The 27,831-nt window shown below is 39.5% G+C and overlaps 2 protein-coding genes, 1 long non-coding RNA gene and 10 other non-coding genes across 40 annotated transcripts in view; 11 read left to right on the top strand and 2 right to left on the bottom strand.

Moving 5' to 3' along the window:
- Zbtb37 (zinc finger and BTB domain containing 37) overlaps positions 1-9,043 on the bottom strand; it is a 50,812-nt gene extending 41,769 nt beyond the window's left edge. For 6 of the 10 annotated variants that reach the window (XR_013426367.1, XR_013426368.1, XR_013426370.1 and 3 more), the window contains exons 1-3: positions 8,238-8,377; positions 6,279-7,235; positions 4,050-4,149 (exon numbers count right to left, since the gene is read on the bottom strand). Coding sequence is in view for 5 of the 10 variants with exons in the window: in XM_078022337.1 (XP_077878463.1) it covers positions 4,050-4,149; positions 6,279-7,201 (1,023 nt within the window). In the remaining 5 variants the exon portion in view is untranslated. Of the gene's footprint in view, positions 1-1,737; positions 1,818-4,049; positions 4,150-6,274; positions 7,239-8,237; positions 8,378-8,928 lie in introns of those variants that run through there. The other 4 variants (XM_078022338.1, XM_040277476.2, XM_021722646.3 and 1 more) reach the window with 4 other exon arrangements.
- On the top strand, positions 8,432-22,572 carry LOC101963015 (uncharacterized). 12 transcript variants are annotated; one of them, XR_013426382.1, is made up of 15 exons: positions 9,215-9,354; positions 10,067-10,155; positions 10,333-10,359; positions 10,553-10,582; positions 10,871-10,900; positions 11,182-11,219; positions 11,476-11,513; positions 11,797-11,907; positions 12,092-12,197; positions 12,435-12,547; positions 12,842-13,089; positions 13,266-16,217; positions 19,166-19,201; positions 20,063-20,222; positions 22,407-22,572. It is a non-coding gene; the product is annotated as an uncharacterized LOC101963015 (long non-coding RNA). The 12 variants fall into 12 exon arrangements; XR_013426377.1 differs by having other exon boundaries at positions 9,216-9,354; positions 12,092-12,139; XR_013426376.1 differs by having other exon boundaries at positions 9,216-9,354; positions 12,092-12,547.
- On the top strand, positions 9,562-9,642 carry LOC120887714 (small nucleolar RNA SNORD74). Its single transcript, XR_005731048.1, has one exon. It is a non-coding gene; the product is annotated as a small nucleolar RNA SNORD74 (small nucleolar RNA).
- Positions 10,194-10,255, top strand: LOC120887744 (small nucleolar RNA SNORD75). The gene has a single exon (XR_005731073.1). It is a non-coding gene; the product is annotated as a small nucleolar RNA SNORD75 (small nucleolar RNA).
- On the top strand, positions 10,407-10,487 carry LOC120887702 (small nucleolar RNA SNORD24). Its single transcript, XR_005731038.2, has one exon. It is a non-coding gene; the product is annotated as a small nucleolar RNA SNORD24 (small nucleolar RNA).
- LOC120887740 (small nucleolar RNA SNORD77) lies at positions 10,719-10,784 on the top strand. Its single transcript, XR_005731070.1, has one exon. It is a non-coding gene; the product is annotated as a small nucleolar RNA SNORD77 (small nucleolar RNA).
- On the top strand, positions 11,050-11,111 carry LOC120887715 (small nucleolar RNA SNORD44). The gene has a single exon (XR_005731049.1). It is a non-coding gene; the product is annotated as a small nucleolar RNA SNORD44 (small nucleolar RNA).
- On the top strand, positions 11,337-11,401 carry LOC120887742 (small nucleolar RNA SNORD78). The gene has a single exon (XR_005731071.1). It is a non-coding gene; the product is annotated as a small nucleolar RNA SNORD78 (small nucleolar RNA).
- On the top strand, positions 11,945-12,026 carry LOC120887705 (small nucleolar RNA SNORD79). The gene has a single exon (XR_005731041.1). It is a non-coding gene; the product is annotated as a small nucleolar RNA SNORD79 (small nucleolar RNA).
- On the top strand, positions 12,246-12,325 carry LOC120887716 (small nucleolar RNA snR60/Z15/Z230/Z193/J17). Its single transcript, XR_005731050.1, has one exon. It is a non-coding gene; the product is annotated as a small nucleolar RNA snR60/Z15/Z230/Z193/J17 (small nucleolar RNA).
- Positions 12,907-12,984, top strand: LOC120887713 (small nucleolar RNA SNORD47). Its single transcript, XR_005731047.1, has one exon. It is a non-coding gene; the product is annotated as a small nucleolar RNA SNORD47 (small nucleolar RNA).
- LOC120887704 (small nucleolar RNA SNORD81) lies at positions 13,124-13,201 on the top strand. Its single transcript, XR_005731040.1, has one exon. It is a non-coding gene; the product is annotated as a small nucleolar RNA SNORD81 (small nucleolar RNA).
- Positions 16,073-27,831, bottom strand: part of Dars2 (aspartyl-tRNA synthetase 2, mitochondrial) — a 24,066-nt gene continuing 12,307 nt past the window's right edge. For 2 of the 8 annotated variants that reach the window (XM_005319789.4, XM_078022335.1), the window contains 6 exons: positions 26,048-26,110; positions 23,250-23,402; positions 20,782-21,000; positions 20,457-20,567; positions 18,540-18,615; positions 16,073-17,847 (listed from right to left, as the gene is read on the bottom strand). In XM_005319789.4, the coding sequence (XP_005319846.1) occupies positions 17,633-17,847; positions 18,540-18,615; positions 20,457-20,567; positions 20,782-21,000; positions 23,250-23,402; positions 26,048-26,110 (837 nt within the window). In that variant the 3' untranslated portion in view covers positions 16,073-17,632. Of the gene's footprint in view, positions 17,848-18,539; positions 18,616-20,456; positions 20,568-20,781; positions 21,001-22,790; positions 23,403-26,047; positions 26,111-27,831 lie in introns of those variants that run through there. The other 6 variants (XM_078022334.1, XM_040277475.2, XR_013426363.1 and 3 more) reach the window with 6 other exon arrangements.

Here is a 27,831-nt window from a genome sequence, read left to right as displayed (position 1 = left end):
TGAGTTTTTGTTTCATGTTAGCTGACAGTGCTTTTTTTATAAAGCATTTTAAACAGAGGCAGTTCTTAACAGATTTGGGAAGCAGCATGTTAAATCAAGGGTTGAAGAGAAAGTCTGAAGTTTATTTCTGATTCATTTTATATAACATTTCTTTCTGCTTTATTTCTCTAGATAATCAAAATGAAAATCACATAAAGAACGATGAATTATCCCACTAAAAAGTATTAGGTGATCAAGGACAAAGCACAGGATAACTTCCCTAGGCTAGTCCTCCCATTCACAAAATGAAAAGGCTATTTTAAGTGTTGCCAACTTTTAGGGATTCTCATGAGAATCAAACAGAATAATACCCTAAAATATATTTTTAAATTTTGCTTATTTATTTTTTGGCAGGGTCTCACTATGTTGCCCCAGACTCAAGCAATGCTCTTCAGTTAGCTTCCTGCATAACTGGGGCAACAGATGCTGGCCACCATACCCAGCTACACTTAAATATCTTGAATGCATAATATTACATATAATTAAGGGTGCTGGAACATGGATTCAAATTCAAGTTCCATTTATTATTTCACCTTAAATAAGTTAAATTTAACTATTCTATTCCTCAGTTTGCTCATCTCCAAAATGAATATAATAATAACCATCTCCCTCACATGCTGCTTTGAGCACTGAATGAGTTTATACACTAATATGCTTAATGTAGCTCAGTAACTATTAGTTATTATTAAATATTACATAAACATATATATGAAAAAAAGTTTTTCCTGACCTATTTCCTCCCTGCTCAGTGGTACCTGACCAACTTTAAATTCATATTATTTATTTATTTTTTTAAAAGAATTTTTTTTTTAATATTTATTTTCTAGTTATCGGTGGACACAACATCTTTGTTTGTATGTGGTGCTGAGGATCGAACCCGGGCCGCACGCATGCCAGGCGAGCGCGCTACCGCTTGAGCCACATCCCCAGCCCAAATTCATATTATTTATAATCTTGAGGGTATGATTCCATAAATATCCTTCCTAACATTAAGAAGTATTGTCCACATGCAGAAGGTAATGTATTTAGTAAATATGGATGAGCTATGATCACAAAAATCATTCATTATGATCAATCTCATTTAAAAGGCTACTGTAGTAAAGCTGCAATATAATTGTAAATGTGTAATAGTGGTTTAAGCACGAACAAAAAAGACAAGGCTAATTAGGGCACATGAAACTAGCAGCTGAGCTCCACGAGGACCCAGGAAGAATGAGGGGTATCAGATACACAGTGAGAGAAATAATATGATGGGCTTGTGACACATAGAGAAAGCTGTTAAAAACATTATAAATTATGTAGAAAATTAGGTCAAGGTCAGGCATGGTGGCACATGTATGTTATTCCAGAGGCTCAAGAGGCTGAGGCATGAGGATGACAAGTTCAAAGCCAGCCTCAGCAACTTAGGAAGCCCTAAGCAATTCAGTGAGACCTGTCTCAAAACAAAATATTTAAAAAGGGCTGGGGATGTGGCTCTGTGGTTAAGTATCCCTGAGTTCAATCCCTGGTATTGAAAAAAAAAGGAAAATTAGGTCAAATATTTTTAACTTTCACATGGCAGAAAAAAGAAAAAGCTATAGAAGATTTTTAAATAAAGGAATGACTTCAGTAGTCTCTTATAGTTTATTTACCCTATAATCAGGAAGTGCTTCAAGTCTATCAAAATTTGTCCTCAATGCCAGGTGCACTGGTGCATACCTGTAGCCCCAGTTCTCAGGAGGCTGAGGCAGGAAGGAGGATCACAAGTTTGAGGTCAGCCTGGCTGTCTTGGCAAGACCCTATTTCGAAATAAAAAATAAAAAGGCTGGGGACATAGCTCCATAGTAAAGTGCTCCTGGATTGAATTCCCAGTACAAAAAAAAAAAAAAAGAAAGAAAGAAAAAAAAATATAAAATAAAATGAGGTTCTTATAATGTAAATCCCTGCCCTGCTTTGGTCCTCTGCAGCAGGGTAAACTGGGGAGCAGAGTCAATACACTTTCATACATGTTTAGGCATATATATCACCCCTTAATATCATCTCCAGACAGTACTGCTTATTTTCTATTCCTTAATAGCCTATACCTTTTGTTTCAGCCAGCTAAACAATTTGAGAATTCCAATTCTTATCCCTATCCCATCTACAAGTGGAATAAATTACTTCTTCCTAACTTCTTCAAAACTGCATTTATAGCTGGGCAGGGTGGTAGTGTGTGTCTATAGTCCCATCTACTTGGGAGGCTGAGGCTGAAGGATTATCTAAATTCAGGAGTTTGATGCCAGCCTGGGCAACATAGTGAGACACCTCATTAAAGAAGAAGAAAAACAAAACAAAACAAAACAAAACAAGCCAGGTGTGGTGGCGCACACCTGTAATCCTAGAGACTCAGGAGGCTGAGGCAGGAGGATGGGAGGCTGAAGCAGGAGGATCATGCGATCAAAGCTAGCCTCAGCAACCTCAAGGCACTAAGCAATTGAGTGAGACCCTATCTCTAAAATAGGGCTGGGGATGTCGCTCAGTGTTCAGTGTCCCTGAGTTCAATCCCTGGTACTGCCTCTGCCGCACCCTCTCCCCCCCAAAATAGAAAGAAAAACAGAATGAAACAAAAAACATGAAAACAAACAAATAACAAAAACAAAGTTAATTCACTTTCCTTAAGTGGATACTGATTTTAATTACAGCCTATTAAGTACATCTATTCCTATAAAAATGTTACTGAAATCTATATACATCATATTTTTTTTTTTTATTCACTGGTCTGTCTTATCTCTGTCCCCATTAAGCTTCTAAGATTATCTCATTACTATATTTATTTGTTTAACCAGTTATCTTTGCATGGTTATCATACCATATTTGACAGATGAAAAAAAGGGCCCCAATTATGAGAATAAACTACTTTTCCTCCAAGTTCCTGACATTTTCTCTAAAATCTAATAAAAAAAAAAATCACAGTTTGTAACAATGTCTGTTACTACTTTACCGTGTATATCATAAACATCCAGTGGTTTAGCTAACAAGATACAAGTATAATGCAGAGGTTAAAAAAATTATCCATGCAATCTTAATCTATTAGTGCTTTTTCTTTTTCAAATTTATTTTTTAGGTGTAATTGGACACAACGCGTTTATTTTATTTATTTATTTTTATGTGGCACTGAGGCTCGAAACCAGGCTCCGAGTACTTTCTTTTAAAAGGCAAAAGTATCTAATTTACTGTGTTCTACTTGGTGAGTTTACCACTTTCTAAAAGCTCAATTTTCAATTATACAAATTCTTGAGAAAAAACAAAATTAATTGATTAACTTCTTATACTAGTTGCTAAAGAAAAGATATTCCTGGTCTTTCTAGAACACTGTAATCTAACAAAAGATGCAGGAAGCTGGGTACAGTGGTGCACACCTGTAATCCCAGCAACTCGGAGGCTAAGACAGGAGGATTGCAAGTTCGAGGCCAGTCTTGGCAACTTAGCGAGACCCTCAGCAACACAGTGAGATCCTGTCTCAAAACAGAAAATAAAAAGGGCTGGGACATAGCTCATTGCTAAAGTATCCCTAGGTTCAATCCCTAATACAAAGTTTAAAAAAAAAATTCAGGAAGAGAATAAATGAAAAAAAATACATGCATACAAAACAGCACACATTTGAAATGTATAAGCAATCTGTTTATACATACATACTATTATAAGTTAGTTACTATGTTTTGGTGTCATACTCTCACACATACAAAATCATACACTTTCTCTTCTGGGTCCTAAATTACCTGCATGTAGTTTTCAGCAGATAATTTTACTGTCAGGAATAGAGATTGGCCCCTACAATCAGGAAAGAGTATCACAATCTTGTTATTTTTTTTTCTACTTCCCAAACAATATTGAAGCCAAAAATGTATTTCTGGCAAGCTCATAAACAAGAATAAAGTAATCAAATATTTCTTTAGCAAGGCCACTACATCTTTCCTTTCATTCATTAAATTCTGTTCAGTCAATGGTAATTCCTCCAGTTATACAGCAGCTGTAAGCCCACAACAACATACCTGGGAGCTTGGCTGCTTGGGCTCATCCACTCTCCCGGGAGACTCACTTCGGGCTCTGTGTCTCTCAGCCAAGGGGACAACACTGCCGGAGGGGCTGAATCTGTTGGAGAGGAGCATAAAGGTACTATAGAAAAGTAGTGGCTGAGGAAGGGACAACCAAGCAACTGATGACTGAAAAATACTTTCACAGTCAATATATAACCTGGTTTGAAATAAGGTAAAAAAGTCTGTCCTAGTAAATTTAAAAAAGTACAAAATGCATAGTAAGTCCTATGAGCTGGTGAAACTATAGCTAAATATAAGCTTTCTACCCCTGCATAAGTACTGGAAAAGGGGTAAAAGAATAAATAAAAAATGGTTCCGTAACATTGGGTTTTTGGTTGTTCTTTCCCCTAGACCCCATTGTGGGAAGCCATTCTCGCACGTGATTGGGCACCTCCCGATTGGGTGTGAGGTGTTCTGGCCAAACTGTGTCGGAGCTATCCCCACCCTCTCCAGAGCCTGTCTGTGTGGGGGTGTGACTGACCATTGACCCTGAGACCAATCACTGACCCTGACCTTGGAATGCTGCCCCCCTTGACCTTCATTGGATGGAATTTTCCCCCTGAATTTCTTGTTCCCCAATAAAAAGCCACTCCCTGATGTGCTCTGTCTCTCTCCTGCTAGTCCTGAGTAAGCCTTGCTGCCCCACCAGATGGTTTGAGGTGAGAGTCAGAGGGGAGAGCCGTCTCAGACCTGGTCATAGAAAAAGGTAATTGAGTCTGTGTGTTTATTTTGATCTCACTAGTTAACTTCTATGCTACGAACCTCTTTAATGAAACCAGCGTGCTGGTCGCGTGGTGGACCCCATTATAACCTGTTACGTATTTCAGGCTGTTGACATACATCATGAAAAATACAATCCTTGCATTTAAATTGATATTTTTGTTGAAGTTCTAACATAGGAAAATACAGTGCTAACATTGGGACCAATAAGTTGAACGTTCAAAAATATATATACATATATATTTTTAATATATTTTAGTTATAGATGGACATAATACCAGGGCCTCACACATGCTAGGCAAGCACTCTACCACTGAGCTACTACCCCAGAATATTTTAACTATTAAAGGCACACTTAATAGTTAATTACCTAAATCAAAACCACCTTAAGTAGAAACAGTATAGTATCTGAATGTGTGAAACAGTGGTGTCTCTAAAGATCAGCTATATGCCAAAGAAATGGTATCCTTAGTTTTCATTGCTCAATTTTAATTAATTAATTAAATTTTTGGAACTAGGGATTGAACCCAGTGGCATTTACCCACTGAGCCACATCCCCAGCCAATCTTTTTTTTCAATTTGAGACAGGGTCTTGCTAAGTTGCTGAGGCTGGCTTTGAACTTGTAATCCTCCTGCCCCATAGCTTTCTTAGTTGTTGGGGTTACAGATGTGCACCACCATGCCTGGCTAATTTTTATTTACTTTTAAGAGGAGAAAGAACAAATATTACAATATAAATTATTTCTTTGTTTCAATTGGCTTAGATTAAAATTAGTGCTATTTCCATCAAAGAGAAATGTTCTAAAAAATTTGATGTATTAGGAAGAGAGAAGTGAGGTACAGGACACAGTACCACTGGTGAAAAAAGGACAGTCTCAGGTTTGCAGTAGCAGCATTCATCTTTGACAGAGAACAGATAAGAGACTACCAGATGACAAGTGAAAATAAGAATGAAGAATATCCAAAAAGCTTTTCTTTGGATTCAGTGTACTATGTTGACACTAATGTGAAACAAACAATCACTGATGATACCACACTTCCTCTAATTTGTTAGGTGGGCGCAAAGAAAAGCATATAGTGCTACAAAAGGAAAGTTTAACTTCCCAAGGCACATACCTGTGCGATAACCAAGGAAGGGCAATGCTGCCAGGTTCCTAACTGATGATCAGTTCCCTGGCGGGAATCCTGAGAAAGCCCTGGCAATGACTGATCCTAGTGTGGCTGCAGATGTTGATTCATGGAGGTGTCTAACTTTACCCTAGTTCTCACAGCATTGTGACTACGTCATGACTAGGAGCTTCCTGCTTTAAAAAAATAAGGATACAAGTCTTTTGGACACCTCAAATCCCCAACATTAACTTATTCTGGTTAAGTACATCTGGTAAACATGTCTGTATCACACAGAGGACCCTCTTAGTGATGTCTGTACAAGAGCCATTAGAAGGGAAAAAACTCAGAACTTACCGGTCAACTTCACTGCTTGTTGGCCGAGCCACCTTGGCTCCTGAAGACCCTAAGGTGTAACTCTCCTGTCCTACAGAACCATGGCCTGTGGTGTCAATTACCATGGCTGTGACTTCCTCTGCACTACTCCCATCTTCTCCAGAAGGCTGATTCTCAGGCCCAAGCCACTCCTCGAGATTTTCAGTTTTGATGTGCACTGCTCCAAGAACCCTAACTTCATCATCACTCCGGCCACCCCGGTCTGCTACTCCTGTCTCCACATACCACTGTCCTGCTCGGTTGATTCGAAGAATGGGCTCCCGGCTTTCTACATCAGAACTCTGTTCAATTATCTGAGGGCTGGTGGACTCCTCAGGGGGACTTAGCTCTCTGATGTCTAGCACAGCACTGACCTGCCCTCGTCGGTTTCCCTTTGGGGTATTATGTCGTGGGCTAAGGGAGCGGTTTAGATTTGGTGTAACCCTGTGAGACTCAGGAGGCCTATCTTGATGCTTTGTCCTTGTTTGACTTAATTCTGCTTCAACCTCAGCCACATTAATTTTGAAATGAATACCCTCTAGGATCTGTGTACATTTGTCTATAATATGCTGCATTTGCAGAAAACTGGCAGCTGTTAGGTAGCTGATGATATCTGCCAGTTGCAGGCATATCCGCCCCGTGTAACAGAAAGAAAGAAGCTGTTCAAAAACAGTAGGGTTCTTGATGACTGAAATGGAGACAGTACTCATTTCATTCAAGGACATATGATCCCGGAAATAGGGGGAACTGGCAGCCAGTACCACTTTATGAGCCCGAAAAGCTTGTCCTTGCACATTGACCACAATATCACAGAGACGGCCCTGCATGCGCAGTTGATTTAGATGGCTGAGAACTGAGTTGCTGAAGTCAGGGATCTCCAATTGTATGTTCCCACCTTTCTCCATGGTCGTGCCTGAAGGTGCAGGCAGGCATTCAACCCTGCTGAAAGAAACCGTGTTCTCATTAATCATAATTTTATTACCCTGATGCTTTTTAGTTCAAACATACTTAAAAATATCATTTGGTAAAATCTCCAAGTACAAAGAGATACCTTATGTTGAGATATGGAAATCATATTACCAACAGGTTTTTTAGTCTGTTTCACAGCAAGATAGTTAACGTTAAAAAAGCAATCTTTAGACTCCTAAAAATTCAAACTATGATCATGCTCTCTTTATACAACAGCAAAACAGAAGTTTGACAAAAGGGAGGAGGGATGTTAATGGCAATGTATTTGCAGACTGAATATAAAGTCCTATGACAACATTACAACTTTGAAGGAGGAAAGCTTTTTGAATAAATGTATCTACACACAGATAGACTGACTGGATATACCTCTTAACGTTTTAAAACATGCTGCTTAAGTTATGCTTATTACTTTGTAAAGTGACTAATATCCCATATGAATGCAGGCCAATTTTTAAGTTTACAAGTCAGAGCTCCCACAGTAAGCCTTTGGATATGGCACTCTGAGGCAAACCCTATATTGAGAAAAATTCTGCAGCTGTGTCAGGAATCAAATCAAAACACAGAGAACTTCAAAGTTCAGTTCTCAAAGTTAGGAAAGGTCATGAAATCTGCCACTATTCGAATTCGAGGTTGGGAATTTCAGAGTGGTGATGATACTTTGATATTGAAATTTACTTCCCTAGAGCTGGTAACAATAGAACATTTACAAATACATCGAAAGAATGCAACTGCATCCAACTGTTTTTAATAGTTTATAGAGTACAGTTTGTAGAAATCCCATAAGGAAGACAATGCTTTAAGTCCAGTGCACCTCCACTTAGCTAAAGTTTTATAGTCATAGTTGTATATGCCTTGAAACTGCAGGAACTTATCCTAAGAAGCTCACAGCATTGCCCCGCATTGACAACACATTTATCAGTAAACAGGGAAGTGTACACACTGCTTTCAAGAACCAACTTTAGCCAATCTGACCTTTTTCCAAAGCGTTATTGTTTGTTTTGAAACTTTTAATCCAATAAGAGCCTCTGTCGATGCCATCATGAATTCAGATGTGTTTATTTTGGAGCCTACACCAGCGCCTTTTTTGTTTGCTCTTTCCGGCAATTCCCCAGTGAGGAGGAAGACCCTGGAGTAAAGTCTTTCTCTACCGTCGGCACTGGAGGAGTGAGAGCTGAAAGAGGGAGAATCGGGATCGCCATGGGGTTGGCCACTCTGGAACTTGAGCGGCTTTCGTCTGCGTTAGGAAGCGTGGGGAAAGGGAACAGGCTGAGGGGCGACATGTCACGTAGGAACGAGCAGCGGGCGCAAAGGTGAGGGCTGAGCACTGGGAAGGGGGCGGCGCCCCGGGCCCGGGTCCAGGCGGTGCGTCGCGGGCGGGGAGCGGCCGGAGGTGGGTGTGTGCATCTGGGTGTGTCCCGGCGGCCCGGGGGAGGGGGCCGCCCACCCGGGGTCTTGAGGGAGGGGCCCCGCGAGAGGGCGGGTCTGCGGCTCGGCCCGGCTCGGGGCCAAAGGGGCGGAAGGTCGCCGGTGCCGTGAGGGGCGGTGCGGGGAAGCGCCTGGGTGTCGCGGGAGCGGGCTGCGGCGCAGACGGGCGGGGCAGCCTCGGGGCAGGGCGGCGGGGCCGGGGAACGGGTCTCGAGCCCAGTAGAGGAGCAGCACCTACCTCCGGGGGTGGAAATGGGCCGGAATGGGCCGGAACACCGTCCCGGAAGTGAAACCCCCCGCCCCCTCCCCCGGAGCGGGCGACGTGCCGGAAGGAAATCGCTCACCCTTATACCGTCCCCCTCCCCCAACGCTTTCCGTTCGCGCCCCCTCCCCTCCCAGCGTTTCCTCCCGGGCGAGGAGGAGGGCGGATCCCAGCGTCACGTGAGCGGTCGGGTCCCCGCCCCAAATTACGATGTCGGGCGGGGCCTTGGGAGCGGGCGGGAGGTGGGGCTGGAGGAGGAGGAGGAGGCTTAGAGGGGGGAGGGGCGGAGCAGCAGCGGCGAGGGGAGGAGCGTGCGTCGTGACGTCATGAGGAAGAATGCTCTTATACTGGAGTTCGGGCGCCATATCGGTCTTTCGGTGCTTCCAGTCTGGTCGGCCGTAGGTAGGTTACTGCTTTGCGGTGGTTGGAAGCGGTCGGCTCTTGGAACCCTTAGGAGTTTGGGCCTTCCCGAACGGGTTGCTTTGCTAGGCCTAAGGCGCGCATTTGCAGGCCTCTCAAGGCGTAGAGGGAGATGGCGTGTTGGGAGCCCGCGCGACCTAGATAGCGTTGGGATTTGGGGGCTTAAACTATGAGGAAGATGCGGCTCGAGTGCCCTGCCTGTGATGAAGCCTTTGTTGGTAGGGACATCTGAAGAGTGTTGAAGAATGCCAACGGCTCTGAAGGCGGCCGGCGCCGAGTCGCCAGAGTAGGCCTTTGTTCCAGTAATGGCGCTCCCAGCCTCGAGCGGCTCGATCTGAGGGAAGGACACAAGAGCCCACGTGGTTCTTTTAGGTGGCTGGGTTCCGCAGTGCACCATTTTGGGTGCATAACAGTGTATTTCTTGCTTGCATATTCACGTGTATTCACGGTTTTATTAGTGGTTCTTTAGATGCATTGTTATTTTGCAACATGAAGTGCATCATTTACTTAAGCCTATGGTGGTAGGAGCTATCAGTCTTAGCTAATGTGGTAAAACATTAGCTTAAATGGAACGAATGAGTGGAAGGTCTAACGTATTAGAAATGGTATGGGGTAGGTATGTAATGTGGGTTATTTTGTATAGACAATAGAAATTCAACCCAGGAGCTACATCTCCAAACGTTTTTCCTTTTAGAGACGCAGGGTGTCCCCTGAAACTATATCTACTTGCTTCAGCATTCTGAAGTAGCTGCAGTGTGGCTCCGGATGGCATCTTGCGTGCAGGTAAGAATGAAATATGCATAGAGATAGCTTTTATACTAAGCCTATGATGGTGTAAGAGTAGTGGACAGAAGGGATTTCTGAAAATTTTCATTCTGAGGCATTAACATTTTGAACATGTAATCTGATTTTTAATTCACCCAAGGATGTTTCTCATTGTTTGTATTATTTGTTTTCTAGTTAGATGCCAAAGGAATGAATACTAAGGTGAGATACTGAAATTTCCTCAAGGGATTTAGATTAATTGCTTAATGTGCTACAATGATGACATTTATTTGCTACTCTTGACTGCAAGAATGACGACAGACTAAACCACCATTATTTTAACTGAGGCACACAAAATAGTTATTTGGGGACTGTAGAGATTGCACCTCGGTAACATGAAATTGTTTCTTTCCAGGTAAAAAGCCTCTCCAGCAATGGACACAAGGTTAGAAACATTTATATACTCATGCATTATGTAAAATTGAAAGTAGACAAAACAATCTTATTAGCATTTCCCCCTTTGCAGATGTGATCTGCTCTAATTCCAAAATCAAACTTCTGGGGGCAGGTGGAAGAGGCAGATACTGTGATGGTTGCATAGTTCAGCAGATTTAAGTCATGAAGAAATATACTTTTCTGATGTATCTGGGATTGTTGTTCGTGGCTGTTAATTAGCATAAGCAATATGGCAATTATCAACTTTAAGATCTAAAATTTTTTTATATTTTTTTAGGCACTAGATAGAAAACCAGAAGTAGAAATGGTGAGTACAGCATTCCACTAAACATAGGTAGCTGGGCAAAAAAGATGGCGTTTTTGGATTGCATTTTTTTGTAGTAAGCACTCAAGCATAAGGGCTAAATTCATTAAATGCCGGTATCTTGCCTGTTACCGTTTCTGAGGTCAGTGTGGCCTGGATGATGATAAGAAGATAACTGATTGAACGTGAAGTTTTTAATTAGCTCTAACTGATTTCGGGCATTGTTGGTTTGGGCTGGGAGAAATTGCATATTTGGCTATTCTAAAATCACCCTTATTCTTTAGGTGGAGGATGATTTCTTTGGATCTGCTTTATTTTTCTAGTAAGTATTGGAAAGCATTACCTGAGAATGCCAATAAACTGCATGCATGCCTGTTGCGTAATAAATTTAAAAGTGAATGAAAACTTGGCATATTTGAGCATGCTCCAAATGGGGTTTTTGTAATGATGTTGTTCAAATGTCTGACCTGAAATGAGCATGTAGACAAGTTTTATGCTGAAGAACCCAAGACATACAGTTTGAAGAGAATTGATGACATTTATCATACTAACAAAGTTCTTCATACTTTCATTTATAGTTCCTGGAAACACATGTTGATCTGGATAGCATGATTGGGTAAGACCACAAAAACAATTTTTTAGTTCCTGATGTCTTAGGTTTATAATTTTGAAACATAATTCTACTAATGAATTAAGTCTAAGGATTATTTCTTATTAAACCAGTAGACCATAAATAACTTTACTATATATAAAGTAGATTTAACAATTGAATAGGGGTTACAAGTATTTATAAATAAGGTAAATAACTATTTTCAAAGTTAGTATGAAACTGTTGGGAAGAAGTTTCTAAATCAATAACTTTACAGATTGGAGACCTGTTATTTTTTAATATTTTAAAGTTGTTGATGGACCTTTATTATGTGATGCTGAGAATCGAACACAGTGCCTCATGCATGCCAGGCAAGCGTGTAACCACTGAGTCACAACCCCAGCCCTGAGACTATTTAAAGGTATGTATCATTTATCTTACTTACTAATTGTGTAAGGTGCTGTTAATGATGATTTAAAGTTGAAACAGATGGGAATCTCTCTGAAAGAGAATGAAGATTAACTTTAAACTGAAACAGTAGTTGGAAAATATTTAGAAATATCTTTGTTAAAAAACTATTGCTAAGTTAGACTAAATTCCTGCAGGTACACAGACTCAGCTTGGGAAGCAGTGGCAAGAAGTTTTAAGCAAAGGTACATCAGTCTCAAGATTTTTACTGATGGGGTGAACTAAGGCCTTGCAATATACTAGGTAGGCACCTCAGGCCTCAAGTTGGAAATAGACTAGATGTTCTCAAAGCCGATACAATGATGATAACATAGTTCAGCAGATTTTCACTGATGAGCAATCATGTCTTTCGCTCCTATCTGATGTATCTGGCTCAACAATCCAACTCATTCTGTTAAAATGACCTTTTATTGTCCCCATATAAAATTTTTATGGACTTTGTACTATGACTGTTTATCCTGTATTTTCCTTTAATGCCAGGAGTGAAGCTGGACAAGGTGTGTCTATGATCCTCCTATCTACACTATCCTGAGGGATGACCATCTCGTGAGCCCAGGAGATAGTGGCCAGGGGAAGCAATAATGATTGGGGAGGTTAGTACCAAAACTTAGGGTAATTTTATTAACATAACTCAAAATTACTTAGCTTATCTAAAACATAATACTTTAATATTTAATTTTTTAAAAAATTACTTCACTTGCACCAAATTAGTGCTTACCTACCTATTTTTAAAAGATAAAAATATGCCACTAAAATGAAAGTGAGTAGGACCTTTACCATTTACTTTGGTATGCTGGGGATTGAACCCTGGGCTTTATGAAAGCTAATCTATGTGCTCCACCATAAAGTACCGATAAATTTCAAGTGTGTACTTGTTTTCTTAACAGGTGTGCTGCATCCTGAGATCTAGGTATGTCAAGATTTAGTATATATATTACATATTTTAGTATGTAACCGGTGATGTAATGATTCTGCCAAATGAATGTAATGATATCACTTTCAAAACCGTTCCATTTTTGATTCTGAGGTTACTACACCTAAAAAGCATCCTGTAACATTTTTTTGCCATGATTAATATGGACTTTTTTGTTTTAGGGCTTTTGTGGCAGCTGCAGGAATATCACTTAACTCTTAGGTAAGTATTGAAAATATCAGCACTAATTACTATTCTGAATACATGATGATCTCACCCCAACTTGAACTCTCTCACTGATCACTTGATGACAGTAAAAAGATCTGATATTCTGTATTCCCCAAGTACCATTTAAGTTGTAATCTGGAAATGTGGCTAAAAAGTGTTTTTTGTTGCAGGTAGCTGGATGGATGTTATCTCTTGGGATAGAAGATTGAATATGTCATCACATTAAGTTTCTGAAGAGAGTCTAGTTTTGGGCTGGGGTTTGAACCCATGAAGAACATGGAGAAGGGAATAAAGGTGTCTAATAAAAGTCACTAAGGAAAATTTTGGTGCTTTGTCATTTTGAGTTGAAATAGAGCCTGTACAAGTCATGAAGACTATTGCTTCATTATCAGTATAGGCAATACACTGGTATTGGGTGTCTTAAAGGTTATTTTCTGCTTGAAATGCCATGTTTACTGCCAACAGATCAGCTCAGGACAAGCCATATATTTGAAGGATTCATTATGGGGCTGAAAGACTGGGTCAGTGCTTTTTACTCTAAAGTACCTGAAAGACAATAAAAATCTCAAGTCATGGAGAGAACTTGATACTAAGGGAAATATCAAATTTGCATTATCACTGCTTAGTGAAATCTCCCAAAGAAAAATGTTTTTTGAGATTTACTCAAAGTAATAGGTCATTGAAATACTTGTCAGCCAAATATTTGGACAAGAGGGGTATAAATGGTTATGTCAAAAGTGGTATACCTTATAGGATGGATAACATTAGATAAAGTTACTGGTACTTCTAAGTGGAGCATTTGCCTTAAATTTTTTTGCCTAACTGCAAATCTGGTCAATGTGTTTTGTCAGTGTGGATTGCCAGTCAACTCCTAAATTTCCTGGAGAGATCTATTAGCATTTCACAAGTTATATTTGTCATAACGGGTGGCTATATTGACAAACTTGGTTGTGTGCTAAGCAGAATGGCCCTGTTTCTACCACATTCATCTTTGAACGTGCCCTTTACCATATTTACAGGTTTTCAGGACACAGTTTAAATTTATCCTTGCTCCATGGTGTAACTCCTCAATACTTGGAAAAAAACAAACCTAATGTGTGACTGCATGGAATTGCTTGGCCAGATGATAGGAATTTGCAAGGCATGTCTTGAGACTTGATCACTAGTAGTAGAAATATGATATAGGATATGTATCTGCAGTTGCTCAGATGTCCCACCTAACATTTTTATAAAATACTTTGTTACAAGAAAAAGGCGAGGGAGCTGGGGCTCAGCAGTAGTGCCCTTGTCTGAGATGAGTGAGGCACTGGGTTTGCTCCTGCAGCAGTCAACTAAAAATTAAGGTCTGATATTTCCAACTCCGTCCAATTATTAATGTTGAGTAATGATCCGTTGTGTGTATATTTCCATCTGTTGAAGGGTATCTTGGTTGCTTCCAGTTTACCTACTATGAATTGAGCTGCTATAAACATTGATGGCTGTGATACTGTAGTTTGCTGATTTAAATCTTTTGGGTATCTACCAAGGAGTAGGATAGTTGGGTCAAATGGTGGTTCCTTAGTTTCCTAAGGTATCTCGACTGCATTCCAGACTAGTTGCACCAATTTACGGTCCTACCAGCAGTGTATGAGTGTGTCTTTCCCCCACATCCTTGACAATGTTGTCTGTATTCTTAACTCACTCTGTCTTTTTTCCTTTTCACAAGTTATTTTTTTTTACTGATATTCAACAGAATTACCTGTCAAATTGTCTTAATGGTTTCTAAATAGTTATACTCAATCTCTGTTTATCACATGCACATTAACAGACTATGCTTTGAGGACAATGGGTGCAAATCATTCCCTTTCTCATTGGTTCTCCTCCCATCTCCCAGGCACAGTATGCCTGGGAGAACTTCTCATGTTTTTCTGTCCCTCTTGTTGGAGTTAATCCTACTAGACTTTCCTGCATAGTCAAGGCCATGGAAAAGTTAGTTGGGTCTTGAGAAGACCTACAGTACTATGTAAGAGTAGGTTTGGTCTTCTTGGATTCCTCTAAGTGGATCATATCTAAAATAGATGACTCTTGCTAGAATTGATGACTCGCTATTTGATTCTGTAGGTCACTCATTTTTTGGTAGCTCTTTTGTCTCCCACATCAGCCTGTCCATGGGCAGTCAGATTAGCAGTATGTGAGATGAAGCTGCAAATACTGTTTCCTGGGTCCGGAAACTTGCCCGTCATCTATAGTGCTATCTTATAAGCATATGTAGCATTTTGTTCCTAGTGAACTCAGCTTTGTGAGGTAAGATCCATTGTGGATTCTTTACAAAGTGTCTAAGATGTTACCATGCTGCCATGATGTTTCCTGTGCCATGTTTCTTGCAAAACATGACATCTAGCCAGAGCACCTAGTTTCTAGAAGAGGTGAGTGCATCTGTCACTCCTGTTCTCTTGGATGACAAACAAGGTCAATGTTAAGAGTATCTCTTGATTTGCATTTCTCCAATTTCTAGAGATGAACATTTTTTCATATATTTGTTGATCAAATGTGCACCTTCTGAGAAGTATATTCAGCTCCCTAGTCCATTTAAATTGGAGAATATCATGCTAAGCAAAGTAAGCCAGTCCCAAAAAAACAAAAGAAAAATTCTCTTGGAGGCTGAGGAGACTGAATTTGAAATACTCTTGGTATTATGCATTTATTGTTTAATTTCAAGTATCACCTTACCACAATGATGTCTTAAATAGTAACATATCCTTAGATTTCAGTAGTGGTTCCCCGGCCCCAAATGGTCTGAAGTTGAGTAATGCCCAAAGTGATTATTTCTGGTATGTCAGGGCAGGATCCCAGAGACCTAGGGCCTTTGGTATTTGTATTCCAGAAAAGATCTGGATTGTGGGTCTCTTCTGTATACAGCTTGCTTCCAGGACAGTTTGAGAATTAGGCATTGAACAGTAAATATATATGTAGTTAGAAATTAGCCAACAACCTTAGATGATATTGATGGATGTAAAATTTTATTTTCTTATCCAATAAAGGGCATCTCTAGAAATTCTACTGACAAAGGGCAGGCAGAATTGGATACCTCACTAAGGGAACCTTGCCAGCAAGAACCAGCAAATGAGTGAGACACAAGCAAGGTAAAAAAAAAAAAAAAGTTTAGGGAAAAGCTCTAATAGTGAACCAATTTGCTGTTGTAGGGAAAAACATTCATAGCTTTTTTTTTTTTTTTTAGCAAGGGAAGCTGTACTGGGAATTGAACCCAGTAGTACCACTTTACCAGTGAGCCACATCTCCAGCCATTTTTATTCATTTAAAATAAGGTTTATTTAAAATAAAGAGGTTCTTTGTTTAATTGCTGAAGCTAGCATGGAATTTGTGATCCTTCCTTGGCCTCCCAAGTCACTGGCATTATAGGTGTGTGTGTGCCATTGTGCCTAGCACTCCATAGCTTTCTAGGTGTCACAAGTTAACTGGGGTGGAGTCTTATTTTCTTATAGTGTTATATTGCTTAGAGTGTTGAGAAAATAAGGACATAAAACTGATAATGTTTACAAATTATAAATCAAAGGAATTTTATCAAGGCAGAAGATCAAGTAGAATTTCAGTATTGAGATTAATCTCATTTTATAATTATTAAATTTTTAATTATCAAAACAAAATCACATTTTTTATATTTGAAGTTGGTCTAAGGTCAGTATTTATAATTGAGGGAAAATATTCAAGGACTAATGATTATCCCTAAAAATTGAAAACAAAGAATACCGATTTATAAATCCTTTTTTCTTTCTGCAAGAGCCCTACTAAGTAATCAGGGCAAGTATTGTTTGCATTTTACATAAATAGGGAGGCTATAAAATTTGCTTAACGTGAAACAGACTTCATGACTGATTTTGTGTGTGTGTACACGCATTATATTATGCTACTTATTTAATATATTGATGGTTGAAATGTCATCAGGGCTGGATGAACTGAAACCCTCCATCAAGTGGCAGTCTAGAGAGAGAAGCATTTTTCTATATAATTTGATTTCCTGTTCTGAGTAAATCTACCATCTGAACATGAAAAACATGATTAGAAAACACTAAGCCACTATATTACTCCAATAAAGAGCCTTTTTGGGGGATGCGGTGGTAGGGCAACAGATATTAAACCCAGGGGCACTCAATCACTGACCCACTCCCCAGCCCTATTTTGTATTTTATTTACAGACAGGGTCTCACTGAGTTGCTTAGCATCTTGCTTTTGCTGAGGCTGGCTTGGAACTCATGATCCTCCTGCCTCATCTCCTGAACTGCTGGGATTACAAGTGTAAGCCACAATACCCGGCGAAAGAGCTATATATATATATATATATATATTTTTAACCCCAAGTAAAAAGGAACTTACAAAAAAGTCCCAACCAAAAAAGAAAAAAAAAAAGCATATTGTGAAATTTTGATACATTATTGTGAAGAATCCTTCCTGGGTTATATTCGCCTACAGACTTGTCAGATGAGTGACACATCCAGATTTGATTTTAGCCTTGGTGAAGCAAAGAGGACAAAACTCAAGTTCAACTTTCTGGATGGTGTGAATGATTCAATGAGCTCCTTTCTGCTTCTGAGTCTGCTGGCCAGGAGACCTGGATGTGATAGGGCTTCAGTTCCTGAGGAGAAACAGAATCTGGGGCGTTGCTCATGAGGTCATGTCCCCGGAAGGATTTTGGGAAGGCTATGACATCTCTGATGCTTGCAGCTCCAGTGATAAGGCACATCAGTCTGTCTAGCCCTGTGAGTAGAATACAGTTAGCCAATGAGAAATACATAGTAATCAAATGTTGGGAATGTCTTAAGTTTTTCTATAAAATTTATAGAGAACTTTATTTTTGGTGATACTGGAAACCAAACCCAGGGCATCACATATGCTAGGCAAGCACTCTTAACACTGAACTACAATTCTATATATAACTTCTAAATAAAATCTAGGCTGCACCAACCATAGTATTCTGCTTTTACAGAACTGAACTGGACATGGTAGTGGTGTATGCCTGTAATCCCAGTGGCTTTGGAGGCTGAGGAAGGAGGATTCCAAGTTTGAGGCCAGCCTGAGCAATTTAGCAAGATTCTGCCTCAAGGAAAGGAGGGAAAAAAAAGCTCGAGGTGTAGCTCTGTGGTAGAGTCTCCCTGGGTTCAATCCCCAGTACCATAAAAACCTTTCAAATGCAAAATTATGTCAAGTTTTAACTAGTAAAATACACTTTTAGGGCATGTGCTTTTAGCATGTGTGAAGTTCTGGTTTCAATCTCAAGTACCAAAAAAAAAAAATACATAAAAATATATTACTGAAATTAAAACAAACTTACATTCTCATAGAACGCTTGACCTCAACTCCACCCGCCACTTATCATAGGCTAAAAACCCCAACTTGAGACAGTGCTATGGAATGAAATGTAGTTTATAAATAATGTACAAGTTATTTACCTAAGGCAATTCCTCCATGAGGGGGTGCCCCATAATCTAAAGCCTGGAGCAGATGGGACAGTAATTTCACATCTTCCTGAAATTCAAAAGATATTCCATTAAATATAAACACCGAAGGTCCACTAAGTACTGCGTTCAAGGCTTAGGTGCTAATGGGAAATAAAGTTGAGTTAACCTTAATGTGACTTAACTAAATTATCATGAAAATTCATTAGCAGAATTAAAACAAAAAAAAAACTTTAAAGAGGTTTACAGTTTAGCAAGGGAACAAGACAAATCACAGACAACATGTAGAAAAGTGCCTGGTGCCTAGTAACTGCCACCATTACTGTTCTGCTAATCGGAACAGAATAAGACGGACCAAGGTAGGCTCAAAAGGGCAAGATGAGTAGCAGGCTGTGCTGTCACAGGGACCAAGAGAAAAGCATAAGTATCAAATGCAGCTGGGAGGCAGGAGAGGCTGAAGGCCAAGCACTGGAATAATTCTCCAGCCAGACTCTAGAGTAGGATCTAGTGAAGAACTTCAAACAAATGAGTACCAATCATTTTATTTATGTGGAGCCCAAGCATCAGGGATTTTTTTTTTTTTAAACTGGAAAGATGATTCAATTTTCTTTTTCTTTCAGTCCTAGGGATTGAACCCAGGTTCTTGCACATACCAGGTAAGCACTCTACCACTGAACCACACCCCCAGCCTTTAAAACAAGGTCTCACTAAATTGGCCTAGAACTTGTGATCCTCCTGCCTCAGCCTCCCAAGGAGCAGGGATCATAGGCATGTGCCACCATGTCCAGCCAGATGATTCTGTTCTAATGGGCAGTAGGAAAGGGCTAAGAACCACCAGAGGCAAAGAAGTGTATTCTTACTCTTCTGAAAAGCTTGACAATGAAAGGAATGAAAAAGGTAGGCTGGAAACAGGTCTGGGAGCTTCAGGCAGAAATGGGCACAGGTTTCACAATGCCCCTAAAATCAAAGAGCACCTGATGTTTTGAGTTTTCCAAATGGGCTCTCACATCCTACTTCATACCTGTTAGTCCCACAAAATTAGTTTTTAGGACCAGATTGATGGATGGTTTCCTTCATGAAACTTATCCTATCCTAGAAAATCACTGAATTTTTAAATTCTCAACCTTTATTTTTCAATTTTTAAAATTCTGACCAAATCCCACTCTCTATATCACTAAAATATACCCCTACCTTTCATACAGTTCAAATATATCTATTAAAAGGCATAAAATCTCTTTATACTTTTCTCTCAACATTTTCAGTTACTGGAAATAACTTTTTTGGAGGGGGGATGGTAATGGGGATTTAACTCAGGTGCCTCACCTCTGAGCTATATCCCTAGCCCATTTTTAAAAATTATTTTAGTTGTAGATGCATACAATACCTTTATTTTATATATTTATTTTTTTAAGTGGTGCTGAGGATCAAACCCAGTGCCTCACATGTGCTAGGCAAGTGCTCTACCACTGAGCTATACTCCCAGGCCCCCAGCTCATTTAAAAAATTTTTATTTTTAGACAGGGTCTTGCTAAATTGCGGAGGCTGGCCTTGAATTTGTGATCTACCTGCCTCAGCCTCCAGTCACTGGAATTAAAGACATGCACCACTGTGCCTGGCTTGGAAATGACTTTCGAGTAGTGTGCCTCTTTTTCATCTCTGAAATTTCAAAGAATAAAGGTATCTATCTCATGAGATTACTATGAGGATTAAATGTATCAATGCATAGAAAGTATATAAACAGTTACTGGCATATAATAAGCACTAATGTTATCCTTATTTCACTTACATTTTTAAGTCCTACACTAAAGGTAGAGAGAAAAGCTGAAACTATTTGTATCTAGCAAATAATCATGACGGATGTTTAACAAAACCAAGGGAAAAACAGTGAGGCCAGGTTAGATGGTATGTTACCTTCAGTAGTGTCCCCAGGATGTAATGCTGTAGCTCTGCATCGTGAATTCGGATGGAACCTCCTCCAATCTCACTGCCATTTAAAACCAAGTCATAGTGTTGGCTGCGAACCTAGATTCACAGAGCCTTTATATTAGGGAAACTTCTAGCTTTCTGTTCTACAGATTAAAGATGCTGTAGCTACTTAGACAATGTATTAAACCACTGGCTCAATTTCTTCTGGGACTTCCAGAACTGGTCCTAGCTATCTTTAGACTATGAACTTTGAAGTACTTTGTCTTTTATTTACATATGTCCTTTTTATTTGGAAATACAGATATAGTACCTTTTCAGGTTCAGTGTACAGGAGGTGAATGTCACCAGGGTGGGGAGCAGTGAATGGGTGGTGGGCTGACTCCAGCTCCATGGGATTTTCCTCCTTGGGAAGAAAGAGTGGGAAATCCACCACCCAAAGGAAGGAGAACAGGGCTGGGTCACGGAGCACCATACCATTCATTTCCAAAATGTCGGCACATGCCAGACGTAACTTTCCCAACAGAGAGCACTGCAAACAAAAGATACATTGAGTTAGCTTCTTAACAATAAGCAGCATATGCCACCACCTGGGTTCTAAAGCACTATTCTCTAGGAAAAGAGCAGCCAACTAAAAAATGAGTTGTTCTTTCTTAGGAGACAGAGACCTGAAGATGACTAGCAGTCTTAGCTAACTGGGTGGTGAGCACCTAGTAATCCAGTGATTAAGAACACAGGCAGCAGAGCTTCAAAGACTTGGTTTGGAGCCTCAGTGTGGCTATTTAGGAACTCTTTTGTGCCCTTATCCACAGTAAAGGGGATGAATATATTTAATCCAAGATACTATTGTGATTTTATTAATTTATTCATGTAGTTGTAGATGGACAGAATACCTTTATTTTATTTTTATGTGGTGCTGAGGCTTAAACCCAGTATCTCATGCATGCTCGGCAAGCACTCTGCCACTGAGCTACAGCCCCAGCCCCTTATTTATTTTTGATATGGGATCTCACTATGTAGTCCAGGCTGGCTTTGAACTCCTGGGCTCAAAGGATCTTCCTGCCTCAGCCTCCCAAGTGGGTGGGATTAAAGGCAGCTGGGATTATAGGCATGTAATCCACCATGCCCAGCAAGTTTCCTTATTTTAAAAATAACAATATCTGTACTTCTCTCATGGGTTGGCATGGACATTAAATGAATCAATATATACACAGTATTTAGATCAGTGGTAAACAGGAGGTACTTAATAAATGCTAACTATGGTGTGCAGAGTTTCCCTGAGAAGGCAGTTTATCAGAAAAGTGTCACATGCCTGGAGATGCCTAGAATGCCACTTTTTTCTTTTTTAATACTTTTTTAGTTTTGATGGACCTTTTTAAAAAAATCTTTCTTTTTAAAATTTATTTATATGTGGTGCTAAGAATTGAACCCAGTGCCTCACACATGCCAGGCAAGTGCTCTACCACTGAGCTGCAAACCCAACCCCTAGGAGGCCACTTTGAGATCCATTCTATTCCCACAGAACACCTTCATTCTGACATTTTTCAGAAAGTTAATGTTACTTCCCACAGTCTTGTGTCTTTCTTTCAAGAAAGGTCCAGCAGGAATTGTAGTCTACCTTCCTTAGAAAGAAACAGCAGAATGTTTGGTTCACACCAAATTAATTTGCAGCATAATGTTATATTATATAAAATTGCAATGTATTTTTTAAGAAATTCATTAATAGTAAAATTTGTATTTAAATGGATTTCTTCACTCTGCTATTGCAGAAGGGAAAGATAATGAATTATATTGAGCTTTGAAGCTGAAAACAAATCTTTCCTTTGAAAGAAATAGTAAGGGAAAATATAAATTACAGTGAAAAAAATTGAATTTATGTTTAACATTTACAATATATTTTCTTTCTTTCTTTCTTTTTTTTTAATATTTATTTTTTAGTTCTCGGCGGACACAACATGTTTGTTTGTATGTGGTGCTGAGGATCGAACCCGGGCTGCACGCATGCCAGGCGAGCGCGCTACCACTTGAGCCACATCCCCAGCCTACAATATATTTTCAATATTCATGTTTGATTTTTTAAAATATATTTTTAGTTGTTGATGGACCTTTATTTTATTCATTTATTTATATGTGGTGCTGAGAATTGAACCCAGTGCCTCACACATGCTAGGCAAGCACTTTACCACTGAGCCACAACCCCAACCCCTCGTTTGATTTTTATACTACGCTTTTGCCTATCTTTCAAGGATTCTTAAAGGTAAATTCAGCCTCCCACATATCCCCTGAAGAATGGTGATTTACACAATGCATGGTAGCACTCACCACCTACAACTACTGCTCTTGAGAAAAAAGGGTCCTGCCTTGACTAAGCGGGTCCAGGAGTGTCTTTCAGCCTGCAGCCCTCCAGCAGTCTGAGCCGTCCTGCCACACTCTTGGTAATGAACTATGTACAAAAGTCAGCAACTACCAAATTTCCTTCATCTGCAAACCTTAAAAATGAAAAGTGTTTCATGGTTATATAAGTAAAACTACTGACCCTCTACTCAGGCAGATTTCCTAATCTGAGTCAGATCTAATTTGTGTGATGATGCCAATGGAGTCTGACAGCTGATGAAAAGACTCCAGTGTTCACATAGTGCATTAAGAAGTACTGAAAGACACATAACAGTGGATGCAGCTCCATCTCTGAAATTAACAAGTCATTTTAAATGTGCACATCCACAGGAGAAGAGAGGCAACATTTAGCATCCATTGCACAGATGCCTGCAGGTGACTTCTTACTGCTTTCTTGTGCTCTCCGGCAGTCAGGAGGACTACATCATCTTCTTGAATCTCCATTAGTCTAATTAATTCCAACCTTTGTTTCTCCAGTATGAATTTAGCAACGGGTGAATTCCAGTTTTCCTTGTTTTTTAGGAATACAGGTAAGACCTCCTGTGATAAAGAAAAAGAATCACTTACTTTGTGTGTGTGCATCTGTGGTACTGGGGACTGAACCCAGGCCCTTATGCATACTAGGCAAACCTCTACCACTGAACTACATCCATAATCCTTACTCATATTTTTTAAAAAGTGAGATTGATTCATTTTCTCATGGTACAAAGATTTCTTGGTCCCAGTGGAATTTATATGAGATTATCACTATTCTCTTCCCTGAATCCCTTCAAAATGATAAAAAGGAATTTTATTTTTTGTGGTTTTGGGGACTAAACATAGGGGGCATGCTACCACAAGCTATATCTCTGAACTGTTTCATTTGAGAATGTCTTGCTAAATTGCTGAGGCTAGCCTCCAACTTGTGATCTTGCCTCAGCCTTCTGAGTAGCTGGGACTATAGGCGTGCATCACTGAGCATTGCATAAAAGGAATTTTAAAAAAGTAATCTCACCACAATGAAAAAAAAATGGGAATGAAGCATAGGGAGTAATATTAGTAGATTTCTGGTAGATTCCAAGCAAATGATATAGGGATGGTTAAGGAAGCGGGATGAAGATGGCTCTGGCCTAGGAAAGAATGGAGGCAGCTTCAGCATAGGAAGGAACTGTTTTACCCAGCAGAATCCTGGAGAGGCTTAGGACTCATACACCTTGAGTCCCCAGGGTAACAGCCAAGTAACCTTGTTGCTCACCCTAAACCTATCCATTCACAAAGCCTTACCCAGGACCTTGTATTTCCAACCAGCTTTTAGAAGGCCTTATACTTAAACATGCCCAATCACCACACATTGAAGAAATTCTTCAGCATTTTAAAAAAAATCATTAAAATCGGAATAAAATAGAAGGAAGAGAGCTACTGGAAATACAAACATGAAAAAAAAGTTCAACAGAAGACTTGAGGAAATCTAGAAAACAGAATAAAAGGATGGAGAAAATGATAGGAAAGGACTTGGGGGGCAAAAAGCAATATAAGCTATGTGAAAGGGTTCAACATACAACTCGGAGTCCCCAGCCCTAGAAACAAAATCCAACAAAATAATTAAATAGTAAAAGAAATTTCCCCAGATGAAGACATGAGCTTTCATACTGAAAGGGCCCTTCAAGTGTGCAATACTTGAATAAAAAAATGATCCAGGCTAGGTGCGGTGGCACATACCTATAACCTGGCAGCTTGGGAGGCTGAGGCAGGAGGATCACAAATTCAAAGCCAGACTCAGCAATTCAGCAAGACTGTGTCTCAAAATAAAAAATAAAAAGGCCTGGGGATTTGGCGTAGTAGTTAAGTGTTCCTGGGTTTAATCCCTGGTATCAAAAAAAGTGATCCAAACTTGAAATTTTAGAGCATCAAGATTTGGGAGGGGCTGGTGTTGCTCAGCATTAGGGTACTTGCCTCACATGCATGATTCTGTGGGTTCAGTCCCCAACACTGACCCCCATCCCCAGAAAAAAAGTTTTCAGGAGGCTGAAAACTTCCAAAGAGAAAAATAATCAAATAATCATGTCTGCTGTAAAGGAAAAAATCCATACAAACATTATACTTCTCATTAGTAACAGCAGATGGGAGAAGTAATAACCATGGCTATGTGGTATGGCTATTTAAATTTAATTAAAATAACAGTAGCACATGCCTGTAGTCCATTATTTGGGAGCTTACCCAAGAGGATCACTTGAGTCCATGAGTTTGAGACCATATGAACAGCCTAGGCACCATATTGAGATCCTGTTTTAAAGCAATCCTCCTCAAAAAAGAATTGGAGGGGCTGCGGCTGGGGCTCAGTGATAGAGCACTTGCCTGGCACACGTGAAGCACTGGGTTCGAACCTCAGGACCACATAAAAATAAAGGGAGCTGGGGTTGTGGCTCAGCAGTAGAGCACTCACCTAGCACATGCGAGGCCTTTGGTTTGATCCATAGCACGACATAAGAATAATTATTGCATCCAACTACAGCTAAGAAATAAATATTAAAAACAGGGCTGGGGTTGTGGCTCAGTGGTGGAGTGCTTGCCTAGCACGTGTGAGGCCCTGAGTTCGATCCTCAGCACCACATACAAGTAAATAAAATAAATATTTAAAAAAAAAAATTGAGTGCTCTACCACTAAGAAAGATCCCCAATGCTTTTATTTTAAGATAAGTCTTGCTAAGTCATCCAAGCTGGCCTCAAACTTGCCAATCCTCCTGCCTCAGTCTCATGAGTAGCTGGGATAACAGGCTGTACTACCATCCCAGGCTTGCAAGAATGTTGATCTGGCTGAAGCAAAGGTATAGAATATAAAGAAACAGGAAATTAATGAGATTGTCTAAAAGTGAAGTCTCATTTGACTGTTGTCAGGCTGGTCTCAAACATAAAATGTGTCTGTCGAAGTTGGATATAGAGTTTTAAAATAGGTATAGGAATAACCCTGAATACTGGAAGTCATTCATGCTTGTAATGCTTTTTGTTAAACCTTGAGCATGTAGGGCTCTATTTATTTTCCAATTAAATTGAGTTATACCCAGGGGTAACATTAACTTTAAAAATAAATAGAAGCGTGATCTGAAATAACAAGACCCTCAAAATTAATGATATCTCAAAAGCTCAAGCAATCAGTTAAAAATACTGAATTCCCAAAAGGAAGAAAACTGCTTTAATTAATTCCTTACCTCATTAAAATGGTCAGCTGCAAATTTTCTAATGGACTCAATGTCTTTCTTTTTTAAGTAATTCTGATGAAAAATAAAGAAAACTCATTAATATGACACTCAGCTTCATAAACGTGTTTATAACATCAATGGAACACAAATATATGTTTTTTTCATCACAATAGTGAGATTTAATACAAATTTAATTTCTGCTACTAAATTACAAATTTTCCTGCCATCCTTTGGGATGATCCTGTTCTCTAGGAAGACACAAACCAGAGCAGGAAGCGGTGAGGAAAACCAGGCCCCAGCTGCCTCACCTCCTTACCTACCTTAACCTCACCCAACCCCATCAAAGCCACTAGAACTCTAAATGACCAAAAATAATTTTTTTTTTCTGTATGAGGAATTGAACTCAGGAGTGTTCTACATCTGAACTACAGCCCCAGTGTTTTTTTAAAAACATTACTTTTTGATTGGGGCCTCACTAAGTTGCTGAGGCTGGCCTCAAACTTGTAATTCTCTTGCCTCGCTCTCTTGAGTAGCTGGGCTTACAGGTGTGTGCCACATAAACAGGCTTCTAAATAACACTTTTTTTTTTTTTTTAAGAATTTAACTCTTATTTATTGATTGATTGATTTTTCAATACTGTGTTGAGGATTGAACCCAGTGCCTCACAGGTGCTAGGTAAGTGCTCTACCACTGAGCTACAACTCCAGCCCTAAATAACACACTTTTAAAACTTATTATAGGTCTTATTTTTCCCAATTATGCAGGTCTCATTGGAAAGAGCTGTCTTTCCCCAGAAGTCTTTAGATGTGGAATACAAAGGATAAATAAAATATAACTGAACTGTGAAAGAAAAAAATTTCAGATCCACAAAAGAATTCAAAATTTATTGAAGATTTCTTAAAAATTCTTTATATCTTGCTTTTGATAAACTGAATTAAGTTTTTTTTAATGTTTTCTTCTTTTTTAAAAAAATATCTTTTAGTTGTTGATGGACCTTTATTTATTTGTATGTGGTGCTGAGAATTGAACCCTGTGCCTCACGCAATGCTAGGCAAGTGCAGCGCGCTACCACTGAGCTACAATCCCAGCCCCTGGATTAAGTTTCTTAAAATTCTTTGCATCTTATTTCAAATTATCTTAATGTCTAAGTGAGACATTGGTTATCCTCAGCTATTCTCAGGGGGCATTTCATTAGGAACAGGAGATACAAAGAGGTGAAAAATAATATATATTCCTGTAGTCTACTTAGAGAAGAAAAGACACACTTGAGGCAAGCACTGTACCAACTGAGCTATATCCCCTGCTGAAAAGATACACTTGAAACAGGGTAAATAATATCAACAGGCAATAAGTTATCCTGGCATACCTGAACACACTTTTTATCTGGACTAGAGAGAGTATGGATACCAAATTACTTTCCACTGAACATATGAAGTGAATATAGAGTAATAAGACAAGAGTTCTTTCCCCCATTCTAAATATACTATGTATCCAAACGAGCATAATCTTTCAAAATAGTAATCTGATTGAAGAAACTTCTGGAATGACTCATTATTTTTAAAGCAAGTATACTTATTACAGTACTAAATGTGTCCCATCACTTTACAGTTAGTGCTTGCTCAGCCCAACCACTCTCCTTTCTCCTCTTACCTCCCTTTCCTTTTGCTTTTTTAGTGCCACCTCCTTTGCTTCCCCTACTGAGGCCAGAATCTTCAGAACACCAAAAATCAACAGGCCAGGACTATGCTAGGTGTTAAGAGCCTTTGGATAAACCAACACTATGACGAAATGCT

The sequence above is a fragment of the Ictidomys tridecemlineatus genome, chromosome 10, assembly GCF_052094955.1.
Source record: "Ictidomys tridecemlineatus isolate mIctTri1 chromosome 10, mIctTri1.hap1, whole genome shotgun sequence".
NCBI classification, from domain to species: Eukaryota; Metazoa; Chordata; class Mammalia; order Rodentia; family Sciuridae; genus Ictidomys; species Ictidomys tridecemlineatus.
Note: the sequence above shows the minus strand (reverse complement) of the source record. Positions and strands in the feature narration are given on the sequence as shown.